Source organism: Naegleria lovaniensis (assembly GCF_003324165.1).
Source record: "Naegleria lovaniensis strain ATCC 30569 chromosome Unknown tig013, whole genome shotgun sequence".
Taxonomy (NCBI): domain Eukaryota; phylum Heterolobosea; class Eutetramitea; order Acrasida; family Naegleriidae; genus Naegleria; species Naegleria lovaniensis.
The window spans coordinates 354,727-376,642 of NW_025407836.1; the positions used below are offsets into that span (position 1 = coordinate 354,727).

General features: G+C 36.5%; 13 protein-coding genes across 13 annotated transcripts; 8 read left to right on the forward strand and 5 right to left on the reverse strand.

The window, feature by feature from the left end:
• Positions 1-21: 21 nt before the first annotated feature.
• Positions 22-1,011, reverse strand: C9374_001998 (uncharacterized protein; the record flags this gene model as incomplete). The annotated part of the gene is made up of 2 exons (XM_044691366.1): positions 22-85; positions 140-1,011. The coding sequence occupies 2 exons, from the start codon at positions 1,009-1,011 to the stop codon at positions 22-24; spliced, it is 936 nt and encodes a 311-aa protein (XP_044550955.1).
• A 38-nt stretch (positions 1,012-1,049) lies between these two features.
• C9374_001999 (uncharacterized protein) lies at positions 1,050-2,168 on the forward strand (the record flags this gene model as incomplete). The annotated part of the gene is made up of 1 exon (XM_044691367.1): positions 1,050-2,168. One exon carries the CDS (start codon positions 1,050-1,052, stop codon positions 2,166-2,168), a length of 1,119 nt encoding a protein of 372 aa, XP_044550956.1.
• An 84-nt stretch (positions 2,169-2,252) lies between these two features.
• On the forward strand, positions 2,253-3,217 carry C9374_002000 (uncharacterized protein; the record flags this gene model as incomplete). Its single annotated transcript, XM_044691371.1, has 2 exons — positions 2,253-2,770; positions 2,821-3,217. 2 exons carry the CDS (start codon positions 2,253-2,255, stop codon positions 3,215-3,217), a joined length of 915 nt encoding a protein of 304 aa, XP_044550957.1.
• A 66-nt stretch (positions 3,218-3,283) lies between these two features.
• Positions 3,284-3,803, forward strand: C9374_002001 (uncharacterized protein; the record flags this gene model as incomplete). The annotated part of the gene is made up of 3 exons (XM_044691372.1): positions 3,284-3,358; positions 3,406-3,553; positions 3,616-3,803. The coding sequence occupies 3 exons, from the start codon at positions 3,284-3,286 to the stop codon at positions 3,801-3,803; spliced, it is 411 nt and encodes a 136-aa protein (XP_044550958.1).
• A 161-nt stretch (positions 3,804-3,964) lies between these two features.
• Positions 3,965-5,451, forward strand: C9374_002002 (uncharacterized protein; the record flags this gene model as incomplete). Its single annotated transcript, XM_044691373.1, has 2 exons — positions 3,965-4,570; positions 4,702-5,451. The coding sequence occupies 2 exons, from the start codon at positions 3,965-3,967 to the stop codon at positions 5,449-5,451; spliced, it is 1,356 nt and encodes a 451-aa protein (XP_044550959.1).
• A 50-nt stretch (positions 5,452-5,501) lies between these two features.
• Positions 5,502-7,640, forward strand: C9374_002003 (uncharacterized protein; the record flags this gene model as incomplete). The annotated part of the gene is made up of 1 exon (XM_044691374.1): positions 5,502-7,640. One exon carries the CDS (start codon positions 5,502-5,504, stop codon positions 7,638-7,640), a length of 2,139 nt encoding a protein of 712 aa, XP_044550960.1.
• A 3-nt stretch (positions 7,641-7,643) lies between these two features.
• Positions 7,644-9,217, reverse strand: C9374_002004 (uncharacterized protein; the record flags this gene model as incomplete). Its single annotated transcript, XM_044691375.1, has 6 exons — positions 7,644-7,777; positions 7,839-8,248; positions 8,366-8,773; positions 8,872-8,885; positions 8,955-9,094; positions 9,151-9,217. 6 exons carry the CDS (start codon positions 9,215-9,217, stop codon positions 7,644-7,646), a joined length of 1,173 nt encoding a protein of 390 aa, XP_044550961.1.
• Positions 9,218-9,756: 539 nt separating this feature from the next.
• Positions 9,757-10,638, forward strand: C9374_002005 (uncharacterized protein; the record flags this gene model as incomplete). The annotated part of the gene is made up of 1 exon (XM_044691376.1): positions 9,757-10,638. The coding sequence occupies one exon, from the start codon at positions 9,757-9,759 to the stop codon at positions 10,636-10,638; it is 882 nt and encodes a 293-aa protein (XP_044550962.1).
• An 89-nt stretch (positions 10,639-10,727) lies between these two features.
• C9374_002006 (uncharacterized protein) lies at positions 10,728-13,076 on the forward strand (the record flags this gene model as incomplete). Its single annotated transcript, XM_044691377.1, has 1 exon — positions 10,728-13,076. The coding sequence occupies one exon, from the start codon at positions 10,728-10,730 to the stop codon at positions 13,074-13,076; it is 2,349 nt and encodes a 782-aa protein (XP_044550963.1).
• Positions 13,077-13,479: 403 nt separating this feature from the next.
• On the forward strand, positions 13,480-14,505 carry C9374_002007 (uncharacterized protein; the record flags this gene model as incomplete). Its single annotated transcript, XM_044691378.1, has 1 exon — positions 13,480-14,505. One exon carries the CDS (start codon positions 13,480-13,482, stop codon positions 14,503-14,505), a length of 1,026 nt encoding a protein of 341 aa, XP_044550964.1.
• A 287-nt stretch (positions 14,506-14,792) lies between these two features.
• C9374_002008 (uncharacterized protein) lies at positions 14,793-16,698 on the reverse strand (the record flags this gene model as incomplete). Its single annotated transcript, XM_044691379.1, has 3 exons — positions 14,793-14,961; positions 15,017-15,252; positions 15,313-16,698. The coding sequence occupies 3 exons, from the start codon at positions 16,696-16,698 to the stop codon at positions 14,793-14,795; spliced, it is 1,791 nt and encodes a 596-aa protein (XP_044550965.1).
• Positions 16,699-16,757: 59 nt separating this feature from the next.
• On the reverse strand, positions 16,758-19,583 carry C9374_002009 (uncharacterized protein; the record flags this gene model as incomplete). The annotated part of the gene is made up of 3 exons (XM_044691380.1): positions 16,758-17,215; positions 17,282-17,339; positions 17,391-19,583. 3 exons carry the CDS (start codon positions 19,581-19,583, stop codon positions 16,758-16,760), a joined length of 2,709 nt encoding a protein of 902 aa, XP_044550966.1.
• Positions 19,584-19,946: 363 nt separating this feature from the next.
• C9374_002010 (uncharacterized protein) lies at positions 19,947-20,786 on the reverse strand (the record flags this gene model as incomplete). The annotated part of the gene is made up of 1 exon (XM_044691382.1): positions 19,947-20,786. One exon carries the CDS (start codon positions 20,784-20,786, stop codon positions 19,947-19,949), a length of 840 nt encoding a protein of 279 aa, XP_044550967.1.
• Between the last annotated feature and the right edge of the window lie 1,130 nt (positions 20,787-21,916).

A 21,916-nucleotide genomic window follows, 5' to 3' on the forward strand; every position in this document is an offset into this window, starting at 1 on the left:
CACAATGATTCAAACACTCTTTTAAATCATAATAGCCTGTTGACTTGTTGGAAAATCAATGATCATATTAAATATTTGTTTTATCCTACAATACAAATAATGGATATTTAAATGTAACTCTCTTGTTTTCCATACATACCTTATCTTTGCCAAGTTTTCAAATACGAAATAATCCACTTGAGATTTGAGAGTATTGAACAATTCATGAGAAGGGTCGTTGCAAAAATATATATCCATATAGGGATATATAATTTGTTCTTTCCATTGTTGTATGTAACTGAGTATTTCTTGTTCAAAATCAGTAGTTGCAACTTCGGTAATTTTCTCCTTAATGGCTGAGAACATGAAAGAGATCCAGCTATTGGAAATTATAGAATTCATGAAATTAGCTCTCAATAGTCGAACTTGACCTGAGAATAATTTAAAATTTTCAATGACGTGTTCTGACTCGAGTGATGGTTCTTCAGACTCAATTGTAGAAGCAAATGCCATAAATGTTGCCTGGTAGTATTGAACCAACACTTCGGATATATTCTTCTTAATTAAATATTCTCTTTGATCAATATTTAATTTGTAAAAGAGTGTGGATTGAACAAAAACAATAAATTCCTCCCTCATTCTTCCATCATCAATTCCTAAATAATTTTCTAACATTTCAAAAAATTGTATATATCGTTGCACAATCATACAGATGTTTTGAACAATGTCTAGCAATGAATCTACGTTGGAAATTGAATTAAATATCGGAACATGATTTTTGATAAAGTATTGCCTCATACGTTGCATATAAATATCCATCACAGGCTTTTTATCATTCAACGAGAAGGACTTGATTTCGGAAATACATAAATTTTTCATAGGATCATCCAACAACTCGTAACAATTCAGAGAATTTCCATATATTGTCTGTAATAATATTTCCTGTGTGTGATTGTTGTTGTTTTGTTGGTGATGATGAGAGAGGTTGTTATTATTGAGTGCACGAATCAAATTGAATGTATGTTGGTTCATGAATTGGTGATGTGTTGTTGGTTTTTTGAAATAAAAATATGAAAAAATATTTCTTTGCTGTATTAGCGTCCAACAATCTCGCTACTCTCCGACCTATTCAATCATCATTGCAAGCCCTTCATACTAATATTAGCATCAAAAAGAGGCTCAACACTGTTCTGAAAAATCAACATTTGTATCTGTACGCAGAAATATTTTCATTATCACACCATTCCGAATATTGGTATCATTATAATTTCTCTCAGAAACAACACTCGGATAATATGATAAACAACGAAAATAATTCAAGCACATCGAAAGAAAAAGTAGAACATCCATTCGATTCCATTGGATGGAATGAGACTAAAATTACTAGGCCATCAACTAAAGATATTGAAATAGTGGAAAAACAACTTAACAAGAAATCTAAAGTTGTTCCACCAAGCGCCATTGTCAAAAGATGTAAATGGGGATATCCCCAAGTTACGTTTGCTTTCACTAGCAAAAATACAGAAAAGAATGTAGATAATAATCATTTCGTTCCTGGAACATTTTTGTGGTTGACTTGCCCACGAATCAATCATATAGTGGACAAGATGGAAACTAGTGACGAATTCAACATAATTAGACAAGAATTTGGAGCAGATCTTAATTTTCCTAAAAGTAAAAAGGAGAAACGAAAACCTCAAACCCTTCAAATTAGTGAGAAAAAGACCAAGCAAGAAGATTCTGTTACCGCCGTTGAACAAAAGGAAACAACTACTGATTTACTCATGGAAAGCTTTAAAAATTATGATGAATGGCTTTCCAACAAAGCAAAAATAACGGAAGGGCAGGACAAGGGTACGGCTCTCTTGACACCTGAAGAATTTATCATGTGGCAATATTCAGTATATGCAAAAGATTTGACCAACTTACCACCTCACAGAAAACGATATGGTAATGCTGGTGTTTCAGTACCAACATCTATCAAATGTCTTCATTCACACGTTGCCTCCTACATGGCAGGTGCCAAAGATCATGTTGGTAAGCGTACATTTGAAGAAGGAAAAAACGTTATTGTGGACGTCTTGCATGAAGCAGATATTGAGGACTTGAATTTTCCTTTAGATTGTAGGTCTGACTGTGTTCGATGCAGAGCTTTTGATACCGACTTCAAAACAGAGGATACACAATAATAAACTCATGGTGCTCTGATGTTTGAGAATTTTGGAGACGTTTGAACCCGCCAATTTTCATCTACAAAAAAACATAAAAAAATAATGGATCACAAGGACCTTCCAACCCACTCACATTTTCTCTCTCTGAACGGATATTGTTTGAATTTAGAAGAGAGAACAGCACTACAAAGCAGTTTGCTCATTCTTCAAGAAAACAATCATTTCCATACAGTTCATTTCTGGGGAAAGATACAAGGTGTACAAAATGACTACCTCATTGCCGAGGGTTATCGTGGTTCCATGATTGGTGAACGGGCAAGATTTTACTCGATTGATGGAGGTATTTCTTGGAATCAAATGACTTCGGAGCTAACCGAACATGAAATTAGTTGCATTGAATCCATTCGAACTTTGTTTATTGGAATCCCAACTCATACCTATGTATTTGAAAAACCCAAAGAAACCACTATTCAAGAACCTGAGAAAAAACAAGAAGCACCAGTGGATCAAACTGATATTTCAGAAACAAAAGGTGACGACGAAGAAGAACAACCCAATGAAGAAAAAGAGGAGGAGGAGAGTCATTCTGAAAAACCAAAACAACCTGTCAAAGAAGAGACGTTTACAATCTCTGAAGAAAAAAGACTAACTTGGACGGTAAAATCGATAGACCAGGACTCAAGTGTTGTACCAAGGGGAGCCTATGTTGTAAAAAGGATGACGAGAAGGTCATTGTAAAAAATACTACCTTTTCAGGATTAGACAAATACCAAGCTGCAAAGTTATATAGTTTTGTACATTTAAGACTTCCAGTGGATAAAACCTTGGAGAATATTGTAGCTCAGCAATTCATTGACAAGAATTTAGACTTTGCTGACTCTGTTGATGATGACATACCCTACGGATGTTGGACGATTCAATACGAAGAATTGCTTAACGTTGTTGTGGTAAGAAGCCTGTTGTGGCCAGGATATGTTTTTTATCATAGACTTCAATCAGACGTTTTTGGAGGCTACTACATTGGTTCAGGATTGAAGAATATGGATTTGTGTTTCATGATGCCCTAAGAAATAAATTCCAATTTTCTCAGTTGCCCATCAAGAAATATTAACTTATTAAAAAATACTGTCATCATGCCAACAAACGCATACTTTGTGATTGTTGCAAAAGATTGCCCGATCTATGAGTTGGAAATTTCAACATCAAAGGTATTGTATTTTCTGAACGACACTTCCTTGTTGTTTAGCTCCGATAGCGAACTGATCAATCTCAATTAAAACAATTCGTGTTACACGCTTCTCTGGATGTAGTGGAAGAATTGCAATGGACCACAAATAATTTGTTTTTAAAATCGATTGATAAATTTAATGAATTTAATATTTACGGATTTGTTACTGCTGGAAGTAAGTGATTATGAAAGACATAAAATTATTGATTATGAATTTCTCTGTTGGATGATAAAAAGATGTTCGATTTCTATTACTATTCGAGAACGACAAGAAAAACGATGACACTATCAAGAATTTCTTCAGCGATGTTTTCGAGCTCTACATTAAAATTCAAATGAATCCTTTCTATGAATTGTACTCACCAATCACTTCTCAAGATTTTGACAATCGAGTGAAACAATTAGCCAACAAGTACATTACGTAAATAAATTTTGAAATGAATCAGCATAAAATAGTAAGCTTGGTGCTGCCTGCAACGAGCGGTTATGGAAATGCTTCAATCGTGTTGAACAGAATTCCAAGCAAAGGAATAACATGATTTATGTTGCTCAGGCAAGAGGTAAAACGAACACGACTTCAAAAAAAATGCAACGACACGAGCGCAAATTCACAGCTCGACGTTCCAACCCCTATCCTGCAGATGTAATTCTTGCTTCTGCAGCATCATCATCAACAGAATTTCAAGAAACTCCATCTCCCACGCAAGAAAGAAGTTCCATTCTTTCTTCCTTTGCTAAATTTTTCACAAATTTAATCCCAACAACATGGCTGTCCAGAAAGAGCGTGCAGAGCACCCGAGAAACGACATTGAACAATGAGAGCAGTAGACTAGATGAAGAATTCACGGAACAACCTCAAGTAGACGAAGAATATGTTGAACAAATTTTGAAACTCTATCCTCAAGCAACTCCTGAAGAAATCCGAATGGCATCCACTTGTCCAAGTTTATGGCAAATTATTCATGATGCCGTTGAATCTAAAAAACATAATGGAAACCACTCGCGCATTGGAAATACCGATCTTGGATTAAGTACGAACGCCACTGTTCATTCGGAGTTTAATAACGATATTATATCCATTGAAGATGAGCAACCCTCCCAATTGAAATCGTCATCATTAGGTATTGAAAACAAAACTCCAACAGATGTAGTTCGATCTATGATCAAAGGAACATCAAGTAGTAATCCTTCTGTAGTTTCATCTCAACAACAAAATCGTGCTCCGCAATCAGCCTTTAATTTCCCAACATCTCCCATCAAAACTAGTGGCGAGGACTCACAACACAATGGCCACTTCAGTAATACAATTTATCAATTCCAAAGAAGAGACTATTGTTCCCAGGAAGTCTCAATTCTCAGAAAAAGGAGCTTTTAAATCCACATATTGTACGTGGAAATGCAAAGAAAGATACTACATCATCTTCTAAACGATCACACGAGTCTTTTCAACCACAAAAATCGAACGTACCATCGGAGACAGATAGCAAACCTACTAAACGTGTGAAACATTTATATCCTCAAGGCGCAAAAACGTACAGCGAAACAGCAAAGAGAATTCTAGAAACCCTTGACCAATTGTCATCTCCATTGATTGACGTGGAAAGAGTACCACCAAAACCATTGGCTATGCGTTTATCTACAGTGGAAAGAACTCAAAGCAAGCTAAGAAAGAGTACGTCACAACTCGATGATGAGGATATAATTCCATCATCGAGTATGAATGATGTCGTATCCACTTCGAAAGTTGAATCGAGAAAGAAGTATCAAGCTCCAGTAGCTGAAAAGAAAGAAGTGCCTAAACCCGAAAAACCAGTTAAAACTACCAAATTCGCTCCCAGTGTCGATGAAGCTACTCCAACCAAACGCAAGCATATTGTTAGAAAAGATTCAACACCATATGCCAGAAAAAGTAAGCAAGCAGAACCAGTGGAAGAAGAGGAAGAGGAAGAAGAAGAGACCTTTGAAGAAGCAACACGAGAGAAGAGAGAAAAACTTTCTCAAGTTCCTCCACTTGCTAATTTCCTCCCTCAACTGCCTCTATTAATTTTACCTTCAACTCTACTAAACCCTTAACGGTTGGAAAGTTGATTGAAGAAAAACCATCAGAATCCAAAGACACAGAAATGAAAGAATCTACTACTACTGTTACTACTGAAAAACCAATAACCAGCGTTGAACCCACAAAACCAACTGAACAAAAGAAAGAATCTTTGGATGAAACAAAACAAAAAGAAGAAACACCAAAGGAACAAAAAGAAGAGCAACCCACACCTACCACCTCTTTGGAAAAGTCTCAAGAAGAAAAACCAAGCTTTTCGTTCACTTTCCTTGCCAAGCCAACAGATCCTGCTGTTAAAAAGCCTGAAGTCTTTGAGTCAAAGAAGAACGAAACAACGATCTCGGCAGCCCCAGCAATGACAACGGAGCCAAAAGCTATCACATCTATCCCAGATGAGTCAGATAGATCAGTCACACCTGTTTCAATTTCTTCGTCATCGGAAGAGGAAGAAGAGGCTCCAAAAGAACCATCTGGATTCAAGTTTACATTCCCAACTGGAGGCGTTTCATTCCCTTCTACAACCTCGACCATGACTCAAAAGGACGAAAGTAATCAAGAAAAGGTTGAAGAACATAAGATCGAAAATGAGAGACCAAAGCTTTCTGCTTTCTCTTCATTTATAAGCCCACCTATAATTTCATCAAAATCTCCAGAAACAACATTAGAAACCACAGCAACCACTACTGGCTTTAATTTTGTTAAACCTTCAACATCAATTACTAGCACCAAAGAAGGCGACTCTGAAAAGCCACAAACAAACGGAGGATTTGTATTTACAGCAACACAACCAGCATCCTCTGCTCCAAGCTTTAGCCTCTCAACAAAGAAGACTGAAGACAAGAAAGATGAGACAGTAGCTTTCAAATCTCCTGTCTCAACTTCCTTTTCATTAAGCCTTGGTCCACCAAAGATTTCTGAAGAGAAGAAAGATTCAAGTATGCCAACAACTGGAGGTTTTAATTTTGGAGGCGCTTTTGTGCCACAAAAACCAATAGAGTCCACAGAAGAAAAGAAAGATACTACAGAAACAACTGGGTTTAAGTTTACTGGATCTGCAACCCCTTCTTTTTCTGTCACATCCTCTCCACCAGAAAAGAAGGACGAGCCGACATCTTTTGCACCAAACATTTCATTTGGAAGTTCAAACAAAACAAGCGAATTGAAGTCATCATTTTCATTTGGAGGAGCAAGCACTGGTGGTGATAAGCCAACATCATCGGGCATGTCATTTTCATTTGGAGGAGCAACTGTACCTTCAGTACCTACATCCACTCCTGTTAATTTCTCATTCGGTAGCTCTGTACCCAAAGAAGAACCAGCAAAAGCCCTAGAAGACAAACCACAGACAGAACAAGCTATCAAACCTGCATTTTCAGGAGTAGGATCCTTTTCTTTCAACAAGCCATCCTCAGATAACACTAGCACAGGTAGTGGAGGCAATGAAAAAGCATCAATAGCACCAAGCTCTTTCTCATTTGGGTCCATTGCAAAACAATCAGATTCTAGCTCAATCACTCCAACTTCCAATGTTGGCTTTTCATTTGGAGCACCATCGACAGGAGCTGCTTCTCCTCCAACCAGTGTGACCTCTGCAGAATCCAAACCACTCACTTCATTTACATTTGGTACCACCCCATCAGATACAGCTTCAAATGATACCAAGTCCACTTTCTCCTTTGGTGGCTCATCCATTCAAACAACAGCTACCGATACATCCAAACCAAGCTTGTCATTTAGCTCTGGAGGTTTTTCATTTGGTGCAAAACCTGCTGCTCAAGAAGCACCATCCTCAGGTGCTCAAACAGAAAATAAGTTTGTTTTTGGAGCTCAAAACAATCAACCACCAACCTCTACTGGATTTACTTTTGGACTTGGAACCCAACCAACCGTTGCAACTTCTTTTTCATTCAATGCTCCTTCCCAACCAACAACAACTGCACCTAGTTTTGGAGGCAATTCAATGCTTGAAGATGATTCTGCTATGCATCAATCTGGAATGAATTTCCCATCTTCAACATTAAGCTTTACTCAACCTGCTGCTTTTTCAGCTATTACGCCCACAACACCTTCTATTTCCCCATTTGGTCCTCCACAAACAAACAATTTCTCTTCTGGAATGGCAAACCCTTTCAATGCCAGCGCAGCACAACCTGAATTTCCAGATCAAAGAAAACCTATTAAGGCATTAAGAAGAAGAAAATAAAAATCATGTTGATCTTTTAATATTAATGTACAGTGAAAGTCCTATTGAGGATGGAATGGCAATCATGCATACAAGTAATGTGAAAATAAAAACTAGAATGACAATAATTGCTCTTGAAATGTTGTAATATGCTTTAGCTGTTATGTGAAAAGTCAGGATGATTTTTCTCTATTATTTCACAAAATTAATGGTACATACCAATTTCTGATGGAGAATTCTTATATTTACACATAAAACAATACGGCACAAAAGATAAACAGGGTGCCAAAAAACAAATAACAACAGATGTGACAACAATGAATTGAAAACTGTGTGATACTTCCTCTTCCATAAATTTCCTTTCAATTTCTTCGGGAGGTAAATCTTCGAGCGATTTTTTTGATTCTCGACTCGATAAAATTTTATCTTTCGAACGTAAAAGGGATGATCGTTCTTCCGATGATGAATTTTCATGTTTCATATTACTGTGAAATATTGGACTAAATTGACCATTCATGGTCGACTGAAGACTTATCGGAGACGCTGGTGGATTTATTTCCTCCGTTTGAGACGTTTGTGAGTAGTGGCTTGGGTATCGTTGATGATGGTTTCGTCGTTGTTGTTGTTCTCTGCTCATTTTTTTTCATAGTTCGAATTCATGGTCTCTTTGGAACGAACTCTGTCGACAACACTTAGTGACTAGCATTGTGAAAATGAGGAAAACATTATTTAATGATTGTATTTACATTAGTATGCAACATGATTTCGAATCGCCAGTATTTCCTGTTGGATCTTTTTTAACAGGTTGACGTCCTGTTTTTTTGTTAAATATTTCTCTTGCCAATGTCATGAAACAGTCTTCAATATTTACATTGTTTTTAGCTGATGTTTCAAATATTGAAATTTGGTTTCCATATTTTTCACTTAGTTTTTGAAGAGACTGATAAGGAACAGCTCTTTCATTTTGTAAATCAGCCTTATTCCCTATAATTACAGCGGAAAGAGATTGCATATCTTTTTGTGAACCTGGATCAATATTCTTTGCTCGGAGTATTTGATCGATCAAGTCAACAATTTCTTCAAACGATTGATTCGATGTCACAGAATAAACTAATAAAAATCCGTCTCCTGTTTTTACATAATTATCTCTTAGACTATGTTAAAAAATCAAAGTTTGGAATGACAATAGATTTTACATGTTTTCCAAGAACATCAATATTATTATTAGGTCACCATTAGTTTGATCACATACCTAGTGAGTTCTTCCTAATCAATTCCGATGATTTGAAATTGTTATTATAATGTTCATCATATTAAATTGATATTAAAACATACTTGTCCAGCTGTATCAATAATTTCAAGAGTGACAGGCGTCGAGTCAATAATTATTTCCTTTTTATAGCTATCTTCTAGTGTTGGATCATAAACCTCAACAAACACTGATTGTATAAACTGAAGGATGACAGCTGACTTGCCTGATGTTTTTCAAAATTTGTATCAATACATATAAATACGCTATTGATGAACATACCCACGCCTCCGCTGCCTAAAACCACTATCTTTTCGTGAACGTGGTCTAAACTTTGCTTTGGAGCCATTTGATTGTATATTGTTGATGATGATTTTTAAATGTTTCTATTATTCCAAATAATACTAGTATTCCAATAATTCAGTGCTAACGAGTTGAATTCAATCCGATAGATGCTCTCAAAACTCCTAGTAGTACTACAACAACAACAACAATAGAAAAAAAACGAAGAAACTGAACTACTGAAAAATGTGTGTCTGAATGATGATGGAACTGCTAACGCTTGTGGCAGCACCTGAACAACTTGACGTTGAATTTGAGCGAATTTTTTTAAAAAACACAAATCCGTTTGAGATTTCAGTTTTCAGTTATGGGGATGGACTGACTAGTCTTGATGGGTCTTGTTTTGCAACCATGACAGAAAGGGTGTTTTGGAATGATGAAATTTTCCACTTGGTGATCCAACTCATTTGGGTTTTTTGTTCTTTCTGCTTTCATGAATGACGACTTCCAAACTTCTGGTACGAAAAATACGCTTCATTGTAAAAATATCAGTTGAGTTGACCGAATTTTTTAAAAAAATTTGTTGAAAAAAAATACGCCACAATCATGTCAGAACAAACTCAAACTAAACCAGCAACTACTGGTAATCCAGAGGAAAGAAGAAGCAGAGGAACCTTCGGCCAAAAGGGAGGTGATAGAAGAAGAAAGGGTGGTAGAAAGGGACCAAGAAGAGAAGGTGGTGAAGGAAAGGACTCTTGGGTTCCAACTACTAAACTCGGTAGATTGGTCAGAGAAGGCAGAATCAAGGATATTAGAGAAATCTTTGTCCACTCCATCCCAGTCAAGGAACATCAAATCATTGACCACTTCTTGGGATCCAAATTGTCCGATGAAGTCATGAGAATTTCTCCTGTTCAAAAGCAAACTACTGCCGGTCAAAGAACTCGTTTCAAGGCTGTCGTTGTCATTGGTGACTCTCAACACCACTGTGGTCTTGGTATTAAGGTTGCTTCTGAAGTTGCTACTGCTATCAGAGGTGCTATCATTCTTGCCAAGTTGTCCATTGTTCCAACTAGAAAGGGTTACTGGGGTAACAAGATCGGTGAACCACACACTGTTCCTTGCAAGTTGACCGGTAAGTGCGGTTCAGTCAGAGTCAGATTGATTCCTGCTCCTCGTGGTTCTGGTTTGGTTTCCTCACCTGTTCCAAAGAAACTCTTGTCATTGGGTGGTTACACTGATGTTTTCACTTCATCATCTGGTCACACCAAGACTCTTGCTAACTTTGTTTCTGCCACCTTCCAAGCTATTAAGAAGACTTATCACTTCAAGACTCCAGATTTGTGGAGCGTCAACCCAACTCCAATTTCTCCATTCGCTGAACACTCCAAATTCCTCTCTGAAAAGAGAACTGAAAAGAAGTACAAGAAGGAAAGAGGCGAAAGAGGTGAAAGAGGTGACAGAAAGGAAAGAGGTGATAGAAGATAAATCATAAAACAATAATTTCTAAAATAATTATCTCGTTTCTTCAATACAAAAAAATTATTTATTGAATCAGTCGGTTTCAATACAAAAAAATGATGCAAATGAAGAATAAACTCTCTGCCTTTGCTGACGACACGAGCGAGGACGACTTTGGTGATTCTGACGGAGAACTCCAACTGCCAACACCAAATTCCAATAAGTTGGATGATGATGAAGAAGCTTGGGATAACAGTGATGAAAATGGATCCACAGTCGACACCAGCAACAACGACACAAGGATTCAAACCAACAACAACATCAATGTCTCGGAAGAGCCTAGTCACGAACTCAGTAAGTTCGCTAATATCCTCAACAACAAGGAGAAGAGAAATGATGATTCAGACAGTGATTGGGATGATCTATCGGACGACAACAACCATGACAGCAGCACTCCCAACAACAGCAACACTATTAAAAATCAACAACCTACAATGGATGCTGAAGCAATTAAAAAGCTTTTAGAGGAGCAACGAAGGAAGTTGACAGGAATGTCGGGAATAAATTATTTAAAGCCAAACCAATCTCTAAACGACGATGAAAACGAAAACATTGATTCCGAGGATGACATGAATGATTCTTTTAAAAATTTGGATAACACAGTTGAAAGAAAAATCGACATTCATGATGACAATTTACCAGACAAGAAAGATGTACAAAACGAAATCAAATCAACCCTTCACGAACAATCTGATGACAGTGAAGATACTTCGGAGGTAAAAATTTCTACGAAATTTAATCAAGATGCAAATGACAGTGATACCTCGGAATGGGATGATTCAGATGATTCGTCAGACACTGAATTGAAATTATCCCAATCCGTTAACAAGCATGACGAGTCGACGACACCCACATCCACTCTAATTGAACAACCTCAAAAAACTGAACAACCTAACTCGGTACGAATAGCCCAAGAGGGAGAAGAGAGCAACAATGCTTCAAAAAATCTGTCAAGCCCTTTTTCCAAAACAACGAGCACTAAAATTGAGGACTCAAACAAAACCTCTCAAGATACTCCTGCTTTGGCTGATGACAAGATTCTGAATTCGATACATTCTTCATTTTTTACTCCTCCTTATTTGAATATACAAGAGAAAGTTGTACAACAAAAGACAACAACAGTGACTCGCTGCAAAGTGGCAAATACCTTCAGTTTTGTTTCTCTCATTGTTTCTTGCATCATGGTTGGAGTAGTTATGGGACTGACACTTATCAACCTTCGCAACTCATTGATTACATATTTATCCTTTTCATTATTAATTTCATTCATTTTGCTTGGATTTAATTTATGGTTTGGAATATCTGAAACAGTTGAGGATAGAACTGTTGTTACTGAATCCAAGTTGCCATCATCTGAGTTGCCATCAAAGAAAGCAATTTTGTTTTGGAAGAAATCCGATTATTCGACAAAAAAGAAAGCAAATAATGAAAAGAGCTACGTCAAAGCATCCGTTAAAGATAAATATGGAGACAAAGACGAAGATGAAACATTTGACTTTGACGGAGATTTTGAAGAAAGATACAGCAAAATTAGTGAACCAAAACCCTCTCAACCAACATTTGTCACACCAGAGGAACTTTTATCGCGTTTGTCTGAGCAACCAGATATACAAGGTCATTTCAAGAAATTTTTTGATATGAATGAGAAGCTTGTTAGTAGCTATAAGAGCGATTTGGACCAGTACGAACGAAAATGTTCAGAATTGGAACGAAAAGTAGACACCTTAAACCATAAGAATTCAATTCTAACAAATCAGGTCGAGAATTTTACTTTAGAGCTGACCAAATTTAGGGAAATCATTGAAAAGGATCCAAACTGTGCATCTCTCGAGGAGAGAAAGATTATTGAAAGAATTAATAGGGATTATGCAACAAAAATATCGTTTATTTTGAACAAATGCAAACCAGAGCAAAAGAATGCTGATTCTAATATTAAGGACATCATTGAAACCAAACTAGTTTTTAGAGAAATACCAGAAAAGAAAAGATATCCAAGGAAATATTTACGAAAAGTGAAACGAGTAGAGAGATTAGAGACCGAACAACTATTGTCTGATTCCATTCCCAACATCAGGAATGGAAAGTGGTATTTATCTCTTGAGGAAATGTTTGAGGCATTCAAGCAAGATATGAAAACCAGAATTCCAAACATTGAAGATATGGAAGCAAGAGAAAGAACGTCAATCATACCTCATATTAAATCAAGTGGAGATGATGATTTTCGAGACAGTAGAGATTTCTCACAACAAGAAATGTATGAAATCAGAAATGGTGTGTATCAACACAAAACAGAACTCTATAACTTTGGTTTAGATAATATTCAATTTTCATCTGAGGTGTTTGCTCCTCAGAACAAAATTCGAGAGTTATGTAAAAAGAGAAAGGCCATCCTGTCAGTCAAGTAAAGTGGATCACATTTTGCTCTTTCACACTTTGGAACCAAGAACAGTTTTTTTTCTTGAAATTAAAAATGATTCCATCCGATCCCTTATCGGATTGGTGTACACTGGCTGACGATGATGAGGATGTGAGTACTGTACCATCCAATGACCCTTCAAGAAGAGACGAATGGATAAAACCAATAGAGATAAAATATAGAGCCAAAATGCATTATTCAAATTGGTATGCATCCTCGGAGGGCGTCGGAACAGAAAATAATATATTTTGAAACATCAATCATCATCCGGAGTCTATGAAAGAGATCAGTCCAATCACATCAAGTGGGAAATAGGTCATCTATACTTTAAAAAACAATATCTAAAAGTCATGGAGTTGATTTTTTCATCCATAGATTTTAAACATCCTAGCATGCATCCAGAGGATGAATTTTTACAAAATTATTTTTCAAAGGATGTCGTGTATCAATTTCCAAAAAAGTTTAATACATCTAAAATACCTGTAGTATTGAAAAGAGAACTGTTAGATGCGTTCATGAGATGCTTATTTAAAATTGTCATCTGCTATTGCATAAATGAAAAGTCAGAATTTTCTCAAGATTTGAAGAGAACAGTGATACAACAAGTAATAACCTATTATTCAGTGATTGAAAAAGAAATTTTAGACACCAATCAACAGATGGCAAAATCGAATAGAATACCACGTTCCCACAAAGCAAACTTTCTACTATCTATATGGGACCTGAAGGCACAAACTCAACTACTAATGGCACAACACTTCCTTTCAAAGGATGAGGCAAATTCTATGGTAACAAGTTCAGTATTGCTGTTGCAGAAATGTTTGCATTGTAAAGATTCACTCTTATTCATACTTGAAGAGGACGGTAAAAAACCAAAGCAACACTCTCAAAGCACAGAAAGTGAAAACTCAGAGACCACTAGCTTTGATTTCAGATTTACACTTGTTGACACATGCTATCAAACATCTGTCAGAAGCTCTTCAATTTGGAAGCACCTGGCAGAGTGTTATTTGTATTTAGGAATGGAGTTATGCTACCATAGAAGCTCTTATTTTTCTCGTAGTCTCACAAGAATCAATTCTCTATTCAACAGTCTTGCAACAAAGAATTCTTATTCTAAGGAAAAGATTCATACATTTCCTGAAGAGGAGTTGACAAAGCATACTATTGAAGAATGTTATTTATCAAACATTTCCAACGAGCTCGATACAATACCTTTTCCAACAGTCGAGGATGCCATTGCTTTCGATAAGAAATTTGCTGAGGTTTATTTATTCAATGTAAAGACAATTCATTCAATTTTGAGCGAGCAGCGAGGATTAAAATCAACGGAGGATATTGATGATTCATTGATTAAGAGAGGAGACGAAGACGATGATGAGGACGCACCAAGAACATTTGATGCATCTCAATTATAAGGGTAATTACAGTCAAATACAATTCTCGTCGTGCCAACTCTTTTTACAGTGATAAATATAATTCTTAGCAATGCATTTCATTTGATGAGAAATTCTGTCACTCTTTCTATTAAAAATCGTAATGCCGACTCCGGCTTGCTGTATCAATAAATTAATGAAGCTACAACTGAGTACTGAGCTTTTTAAACGATATGAGAAACTGTCAGCTATCATTCCTGCCAGGGTAGGTCCAAAAATCTGTAGATCATTTACAAAAAACATGAATGTACAATCAATTTTTCCACATCTCATTCCACAGGATTCAAATGGTAACGATCCGAGAGAAGGAATGTTTTCATTGCTCCCTTTCCTTTTATCTGGACATATCCTCTTTCTTCAAATATAAACTTGTCTTGCAATCGTTCTTTGACTCCTTGTGTGACTTGGATTCGAGATGGAGGACAAGTACTTTCCATTCTTTATGAATATACATTGTGGATGAATAATTTCAAATGATCATAGATTACGTTACCTTGATGCTATATTGACATTGTCGCCCCATAAGTCATATGCAAATTTCACAACACCGATAACTCCAGCAGCAACTGGACCATTATTAATTCCAATTCTAATGTTCAGCTTCTTTTCTGAATATTCGTTAAAGGCATGCATCACTCCAAACAAGTCGATGGCAAACAACAGACAGCGCTCGGTATGAGGAAGATCAAAGGACTTTTCATTTTCTTTCAGACCACCACTGCAAAAGTACTATCATCATTGTGAGTGCCATTCCATTGTGAATATTACTTGATACCATAACAAGCTTACCTTTTCAGAAATGGTCTTAATCTTTTCTAAATGATACTTGATACAGACTTCATCGAATTTGTTAATAATATCATTCAATGTTCCTACAATTTCAATTGCTGACATGGATAAGCTTGCTTCCTTGAAACCCACTAAATCTGAAAATAAGCAAGTGACGTCATCGAACTTGTCTGCAATGAATTGTTCACCCAATTTGAGTCTTCGAGCAACGTGTTCTGGCATTATTGTGAGTAACAGTGATTCTGATTTTTTCTTTTCCTCGTCCAATTGTTTCACTTGTTCCTTATCAGAGGTTAAATCTTTCAAAAAACATGAAATGATATTCCTTCCTTCCAAGTTGGACACTGAAATTCTCAATTCCACTGGAAAGGTACTTCCATTCTTTCTCATTCCTACTAATTCCACATTTTCTCCATACGAATTCAAAGAGGATCCCATCTTGGTTAAAATTGGAATCAATACTCCATATGAATTCTTATCAAATAGTTTTTCTAAGGGAGAACCTATTACTTGTTCTGAACGATAATCAAACATTTTCAAAGCAGAGGTATTGAAAATTTCCACAACTCCAAACGAAGAACAAATCACAGCACCCGTGATGCATGCTTCCAAAATTGCCTTTTCCTTTGTGTTTTTGACTTTTTTCGTACGTAGCTGTCTCTCAAAATCATACTTGACCAAAGTTCCATGAAAGATAAAATTATGAATGTCGAGAGTCGAATCGAGAATTTCCCAAGGAAGATGATTCAATTGTAATCTCATTTGATGATTTTCATGTGAAATGGAACGTGTATAGTGATAAATCAAATACATGAGAAGAGCAAGAATTGGAATGGACAAGAGCGAGGCAACAATAATGAAATCTCTTTGACCAGTGACTGTGAATTCTTCAAATGTGTTTTGCATTAATTGTAATAAACTATCCATGAATTGATTGGAGGACATGTAAATGTTGTTGTAGTAGTATTCGTTAAGATCCATGTTGCTGGGAATGTACACGTTTGAGCTGTTCAGTAATAGTGTATTCAATTTCAGAGTACTGGATAATAAATTTCTTGCAAGAGTCGTGAGTGGAAGTGTAGCGCTAGCTGTAGCATTGGTTTGATTAGAGGCACCATTGTTTGAAGATGTTCCTGTTAATATTCTATCCATCGAATGGCTGAATCCTAATAAAGAAAAGAATTCATCTTGAGAGGAGCCATGAATGAGAGAGTTCCATTCTTTTTGAAATGTTTCAACTTGTTGAGTGATCGTTTGGTAATTGGTAGCTGATTTTTTGTTGTGATTGGAGACCACGGATTGGTTATCGACCCGTGTCAACAGGGATTGCAAAGAGTAATATTTGAGGGATTGAGAAATGGTGAATAAATTTGCTTGATGATTCATCTTGATCGAATAAATTCTTTCAGTGCTCAACTTTTTCAAACCATCATAGAGAATCAATCCTAAACAGGTAATAACAACAACAATACCAAAATGAGACAGGTAATGACAATGACATGCTTGGGAAAGGAATTCTTCTTTCGATCGCTTGCTTCTGATATGTTTTTGAATTCCATTTTCTGAGACAGCTTTTCCAATACTTTTTCGATTTCTTTTTTTGGGATCATTTTGAATAAATTCAATATGGCACTTCTTTTTCGAATGAACATGTAACATACTCCAAAGTTACAAATCACGTAGAGAATGAATAAAACAGAAACAGAAGAAAACGACGAAATAAATTCTATCGTACTCTTTTCAATGCTTTCTGATTGATATTGTCTTAACGAAGAAATAAAATGTGAAATCGCCCGAGTAGAAGTGTCTAAATTAATGGATAATATTTGATAATTTTCAATGGTTGTGTTCATGTTTTGTGAAGAGTAGTGAGATACGAAATCATCTATTCTTGTTTTCAATTCTATGTGATTGAGAAATGAATTTGGAATAGTAAATTGGAATTGTTAAATGCAATTCAATGACGTACTTTGCACAAACCACATGACAGATGTCTTTTTAACAACTGGAGGGGTGGAAGTCTTGAACTATGGTGAAGAAAGAAATGTTACATATCATCTATTGACAGTGCAACTTACCACAAAATATTCTGAGAAATTATTGACATTTTGCTTCATCGTGAAAGGAACATCTGTTTCATAGGAATTGACAAAACTATCGATCCATCCCACACCTCTACTAAGAATATTCTCAGTCCTTGTAATATTGCCCAACGAGGTATTCCATAAAACATCAATTTCTGAAACTGTTAAATAAGGAAGTGCACTCACATGTGATGATTTCAACATGATGGAATTAAAATCATGCTTCTCAGTAGAGGCAAGATTGCAAGTCACCAATCCCATAATAAACAAAAAAGCAATGAAACACACAGAGGTCAATAATCCAATAAGAGTCTTGTCATTACCCACTTGTTTACGAATGGCGCTAGAAAATGCTTCTTTTTGGTTACAGACAAAATCTTCTTCTTGTGAGGATTCAAGTGATGACGTTTGATCCTGTGTTTGGTCGTTTCCAAAGAGCAATTCATTTTCTATTTGAGAAAATTCATCTTCTGTAACTTTTTCAAATTTAAATTCTTCCATGAATGAAGCATAGAGTTTGATAAGGTCTTCGTCTTCACGTTCCCTTATCATGTTGTAAAGAGACAATTCACATTCTTGCGAGAGTTTGTACATGTTTTGAAGTATTTGATGAACATCTAATCCTAAATGAATATGCTTCCAAAAAAGGTAGGTCTGTTTTCGAAGTTTTGGAATATTGGATTTGACACGACTCAGTACAAATTCAGTACTCGCCAAACTTGCTTTCCCATCATATTGAAGTTCTCTAAATCTAAAAGATATGGTATATCTTGTAAAATAGTCATAGGATGGACATTTCTGATTGGCGATCGATAACAAGCATTCTGAAAATTTGAATTTCATCGAGTGCTTCTTTTTGAAACTTGAGAGAAATAAGGAGAGAAGCATGAGAGAGCTACATGGTAAGTCTTTCAATGCATCCATGGAGTGATGTTTCTGTTGTTTTTGAAGGACTTTCAACACATCCTCAATGAGTTGTACATTGGACTGATGAGTCGTTTTAAGTGAACTTCGAATAAAGCAATTCACATGCTTGGTGTATCGATTGAAATAATGAGACATTGGGCATTCATGATCTTCACTCATAGTCGTCTGCTGTTCAATACATTCTGCAATTGCGTTTTTACCTTTTTTAAACAGGTAGAGTGTATAGAGTTCTGTGATGAGACATCCAAGTGTAAATCCTAACAAGCCTGCAACGAGTGGAGAGAAGGACAATCCTAATCCAAATTGCCATTCATCGTATGGATTTAAAATTGATGATACAAGTGATGCAATTCCAATTCCAACTCGAGCTAATCCAATACCTCCATAGAATGTATTTGCTCTTCTTCTAAGGAATGGTAAATTTCTCAATAATAATACACAAAAAAATGTTGAAATGAGAATATAGTAGATGGGTCTCAAATACATCACATGATGGGGCGTAACAATGGATAGAATAATGTATAATTGATTCGAAGTCATCACATAGGACATGATGAAAGGTGTTTCCAAAACAAAAAGAGACTTTGAGGTGAGAAAAGTATCACAAAATACGGTCGTGGTCATGAATGAAGTCACCATTTGAATGACTATCAACATGAGAGACAGGACGGCAAGAACAGAATTGGTAGAATTCCAACAAGGGATGGATGGAAATTTTCTCAAAGCTACCATCTCTGTTTGATTGGTGAATGATGAAGAGAAATAATTACAATCCCAAAAACCCAAAGCCATTCCATAAGTAAGTGGACAACTCAGAAAGAACATGGTTGCAAATGCGAGTCGAGAGATCTTTCGAAGTTCTTTCAAATATTTGCCGTGAATGGTCGCTCGAAATGTGGCCACTAATAGAATCATGACTGCAAGTTGCAATACAATAGCCACAGCCAGAATGGCAATAAATCCTTCATAGTATTCAAGAAACTGAACGCCAAATGAGCTGAAAGAAATCAACACATGTTGAACGATTCTACCGTAACTTCCCCAATGATAATCAATAGAAATTCCTAATGAAAAAGTTTGAATGATCATGTAAACATGAATCAAAAGGCATAGGAGAGGATGAATGGGTTTCTCCAACTTGAGCATGTTGAAAAGAATGAAAATTCTTGGCTCTTTGTCCTGCTGCTCATTGGATGGTTGTTGAGTCTGTGGGAGCGTGTTGAGAGCTGATGAATTGATGGGATTTTGTGACTTCAACATGGTGTCCTCGTCCGTCCTTTTCAGTGGTGGTTGTTGGATTTTGTTTTTCTTATGACTAGAGATGAATTCAGGTTTTGGCAATGTGCACTACAATTTTTGAAAGGTATTGCAGTGTTGAGTATGTATGGCCATGGAAATAAGATCAGTTTCGATTTCTCTATCGCGCACATCCATAATCTTGGTTTTAGAGATATGCTCTGGACAAGTCACATCAGTAGACATTATGGGTAAAAACTGTCCCACTTAATACAATAATGGGCATGTGGTGTATTTAAAGCTAGTATTACGAAAGCTCAACATTTCTCGTTGAACCTAGTTGTGCCTGGTCCATCTCGCACATCGCGGGAAATAAATAAAATTTGGTTATTCAAATGTTGAGTAGAACTTTCTGGTTTCTTCCACAAGAAGATGTTTGAATTCTTGAGTAAATTGCTCCTTAACAAAATTGACAGCTTGATCTTCCCATAGTACTTCTTTAGTGACTTTAAATATCGTCTCGCACAAAATAGTAGTGTTTTCAAGGGGTGGATCATGCTTTGAAATAAACTCCCTATTAGTTTCAGTTTCATCAATAGTTTGATATTCAGATTTGTGAGTTAGATTGGAGGGATCGAATTCATGTACACCATTGCTAAGTGTTGTTTCATTGTAAATATCGTGCACTTCAGGCATCAAGTCAAAATATGCAATCTTAGTAGAATCATTTTCTGGGTTTTTAAATTCAATGCACAAAACACACCAATCATCTCCCCATCGATTCACAACACCTCCTTTATAGGACGGAGCTGAGGACCAATTAATACTGTTACATTTCACCATGGTGAGCTGCAAACCGATGCGTTCCACGATTTGATTTTTCCAAATCAATGTTTGGTTTTCTTTTTTCAATTTCTTGTGTAACATGCAAAATCCTAATACATTAAGTAGACCTTTAGATCGTTCCGAGCCCATCACGAATTTATGGTAGAGAGGACGCGACATGGTCTCATTCGGAATATAAAATCGATCAGCATGGGTGGTTGTAAATTTATTATCGGAAGCCAACGGGTCAAAATTATCTTCCAACATCCATGTCGTATGATGTGTTTTTTGTTGGATTCGTCTTAACATTTGATCAGTTTTATACGTTGTCCTCATCTTGCTGCCGAATGTTGTGAGGACTTGCAAAAGATCTTCGTGCTGAGGTTGTTGCTGCGAAATCATATTTTTTTTCAACACTTCGAAAAATGATTTCATCATCAAACAACCAAAACGCACAACACGAACAACGAATCACTTCAGAAGAAACATCGGAAGCAAGCTTGCTCTTCTCATCATCAAACAATCATCATGTTGAACAACAAATCTCTCAAGAAGCAGCCGTACGAGAATCAGAGAAAATGACCATCCATCCAAGAACCCAACACACCTTTTCCGTCTTTCTCTTTTCCTTTTTTCTGATCTCAATATTCGTTGTGTGTTGGAGTGGTTATCACTTGCATTTGTTGAAGGGAATGTCATGGTTAAATCCTCAAGGATCATGTCTCGGAGAAACACAGCAAGAACCATACTTGTGTCTTTCTCCAAGAAGATTAATCTATGGAACCCTGTCAAACATTTCTGTGCCTAGTCTTGTTCACTTGGTGGTCTTTCCCATGTTCATTTCTCCATTGGTCTTTCCCAACTTGATTTCATTGGTGATTGGAGTCATATTATTGTTACTTTGCTGCAAGAACTTGAGCTTCTTTTATCTTCTCAAGACATTGTTTGTGATTCAGTGGTCTGTGTTCGTCATACGATGTGTACTTTCATTTGTTCTATTTAGAGTTTTTGGTTGGATGGAAAGCATGCTTTGGGCATACGATGCAAGACATTTCATTGCTTGCAATTATGGTGTCACTAGTTTCATCATGTTCGCGATTGTACAATCAATTTCTCGTTTGAGTGATGACACAGTTCGAAATTCTTCAAGAAATTTGGTGGTCCGTGTGGTGATATTACTTGTTGCTTGCTTTGCCATTCACTTCACTGCTCACTTGCCATTTAATGAGATTATTCCATTTCGATATGACACAGTGTGAGCAAACAAGTCTCGTCTTTTACCTCTCGTTACTCAGATTACATGATTGACCATACCATTGGCTGTATACTTGGATTTCTGTTTGCGTAACGGCGATGTTGTGCACGAATTGTGGCCGAGTATAACATTATAGTTTAAAGGCAAGCCTTACTTTGATGAGTGGTATTGATGTTATTTTTTTGTTGTGGTGATCGGTTTGGTAATATATTTTTCAAAGTAAGGCTAGCAAGGGATGGAAAGCATGCCATTTGTACTTCAAACCGCTCACAACAAA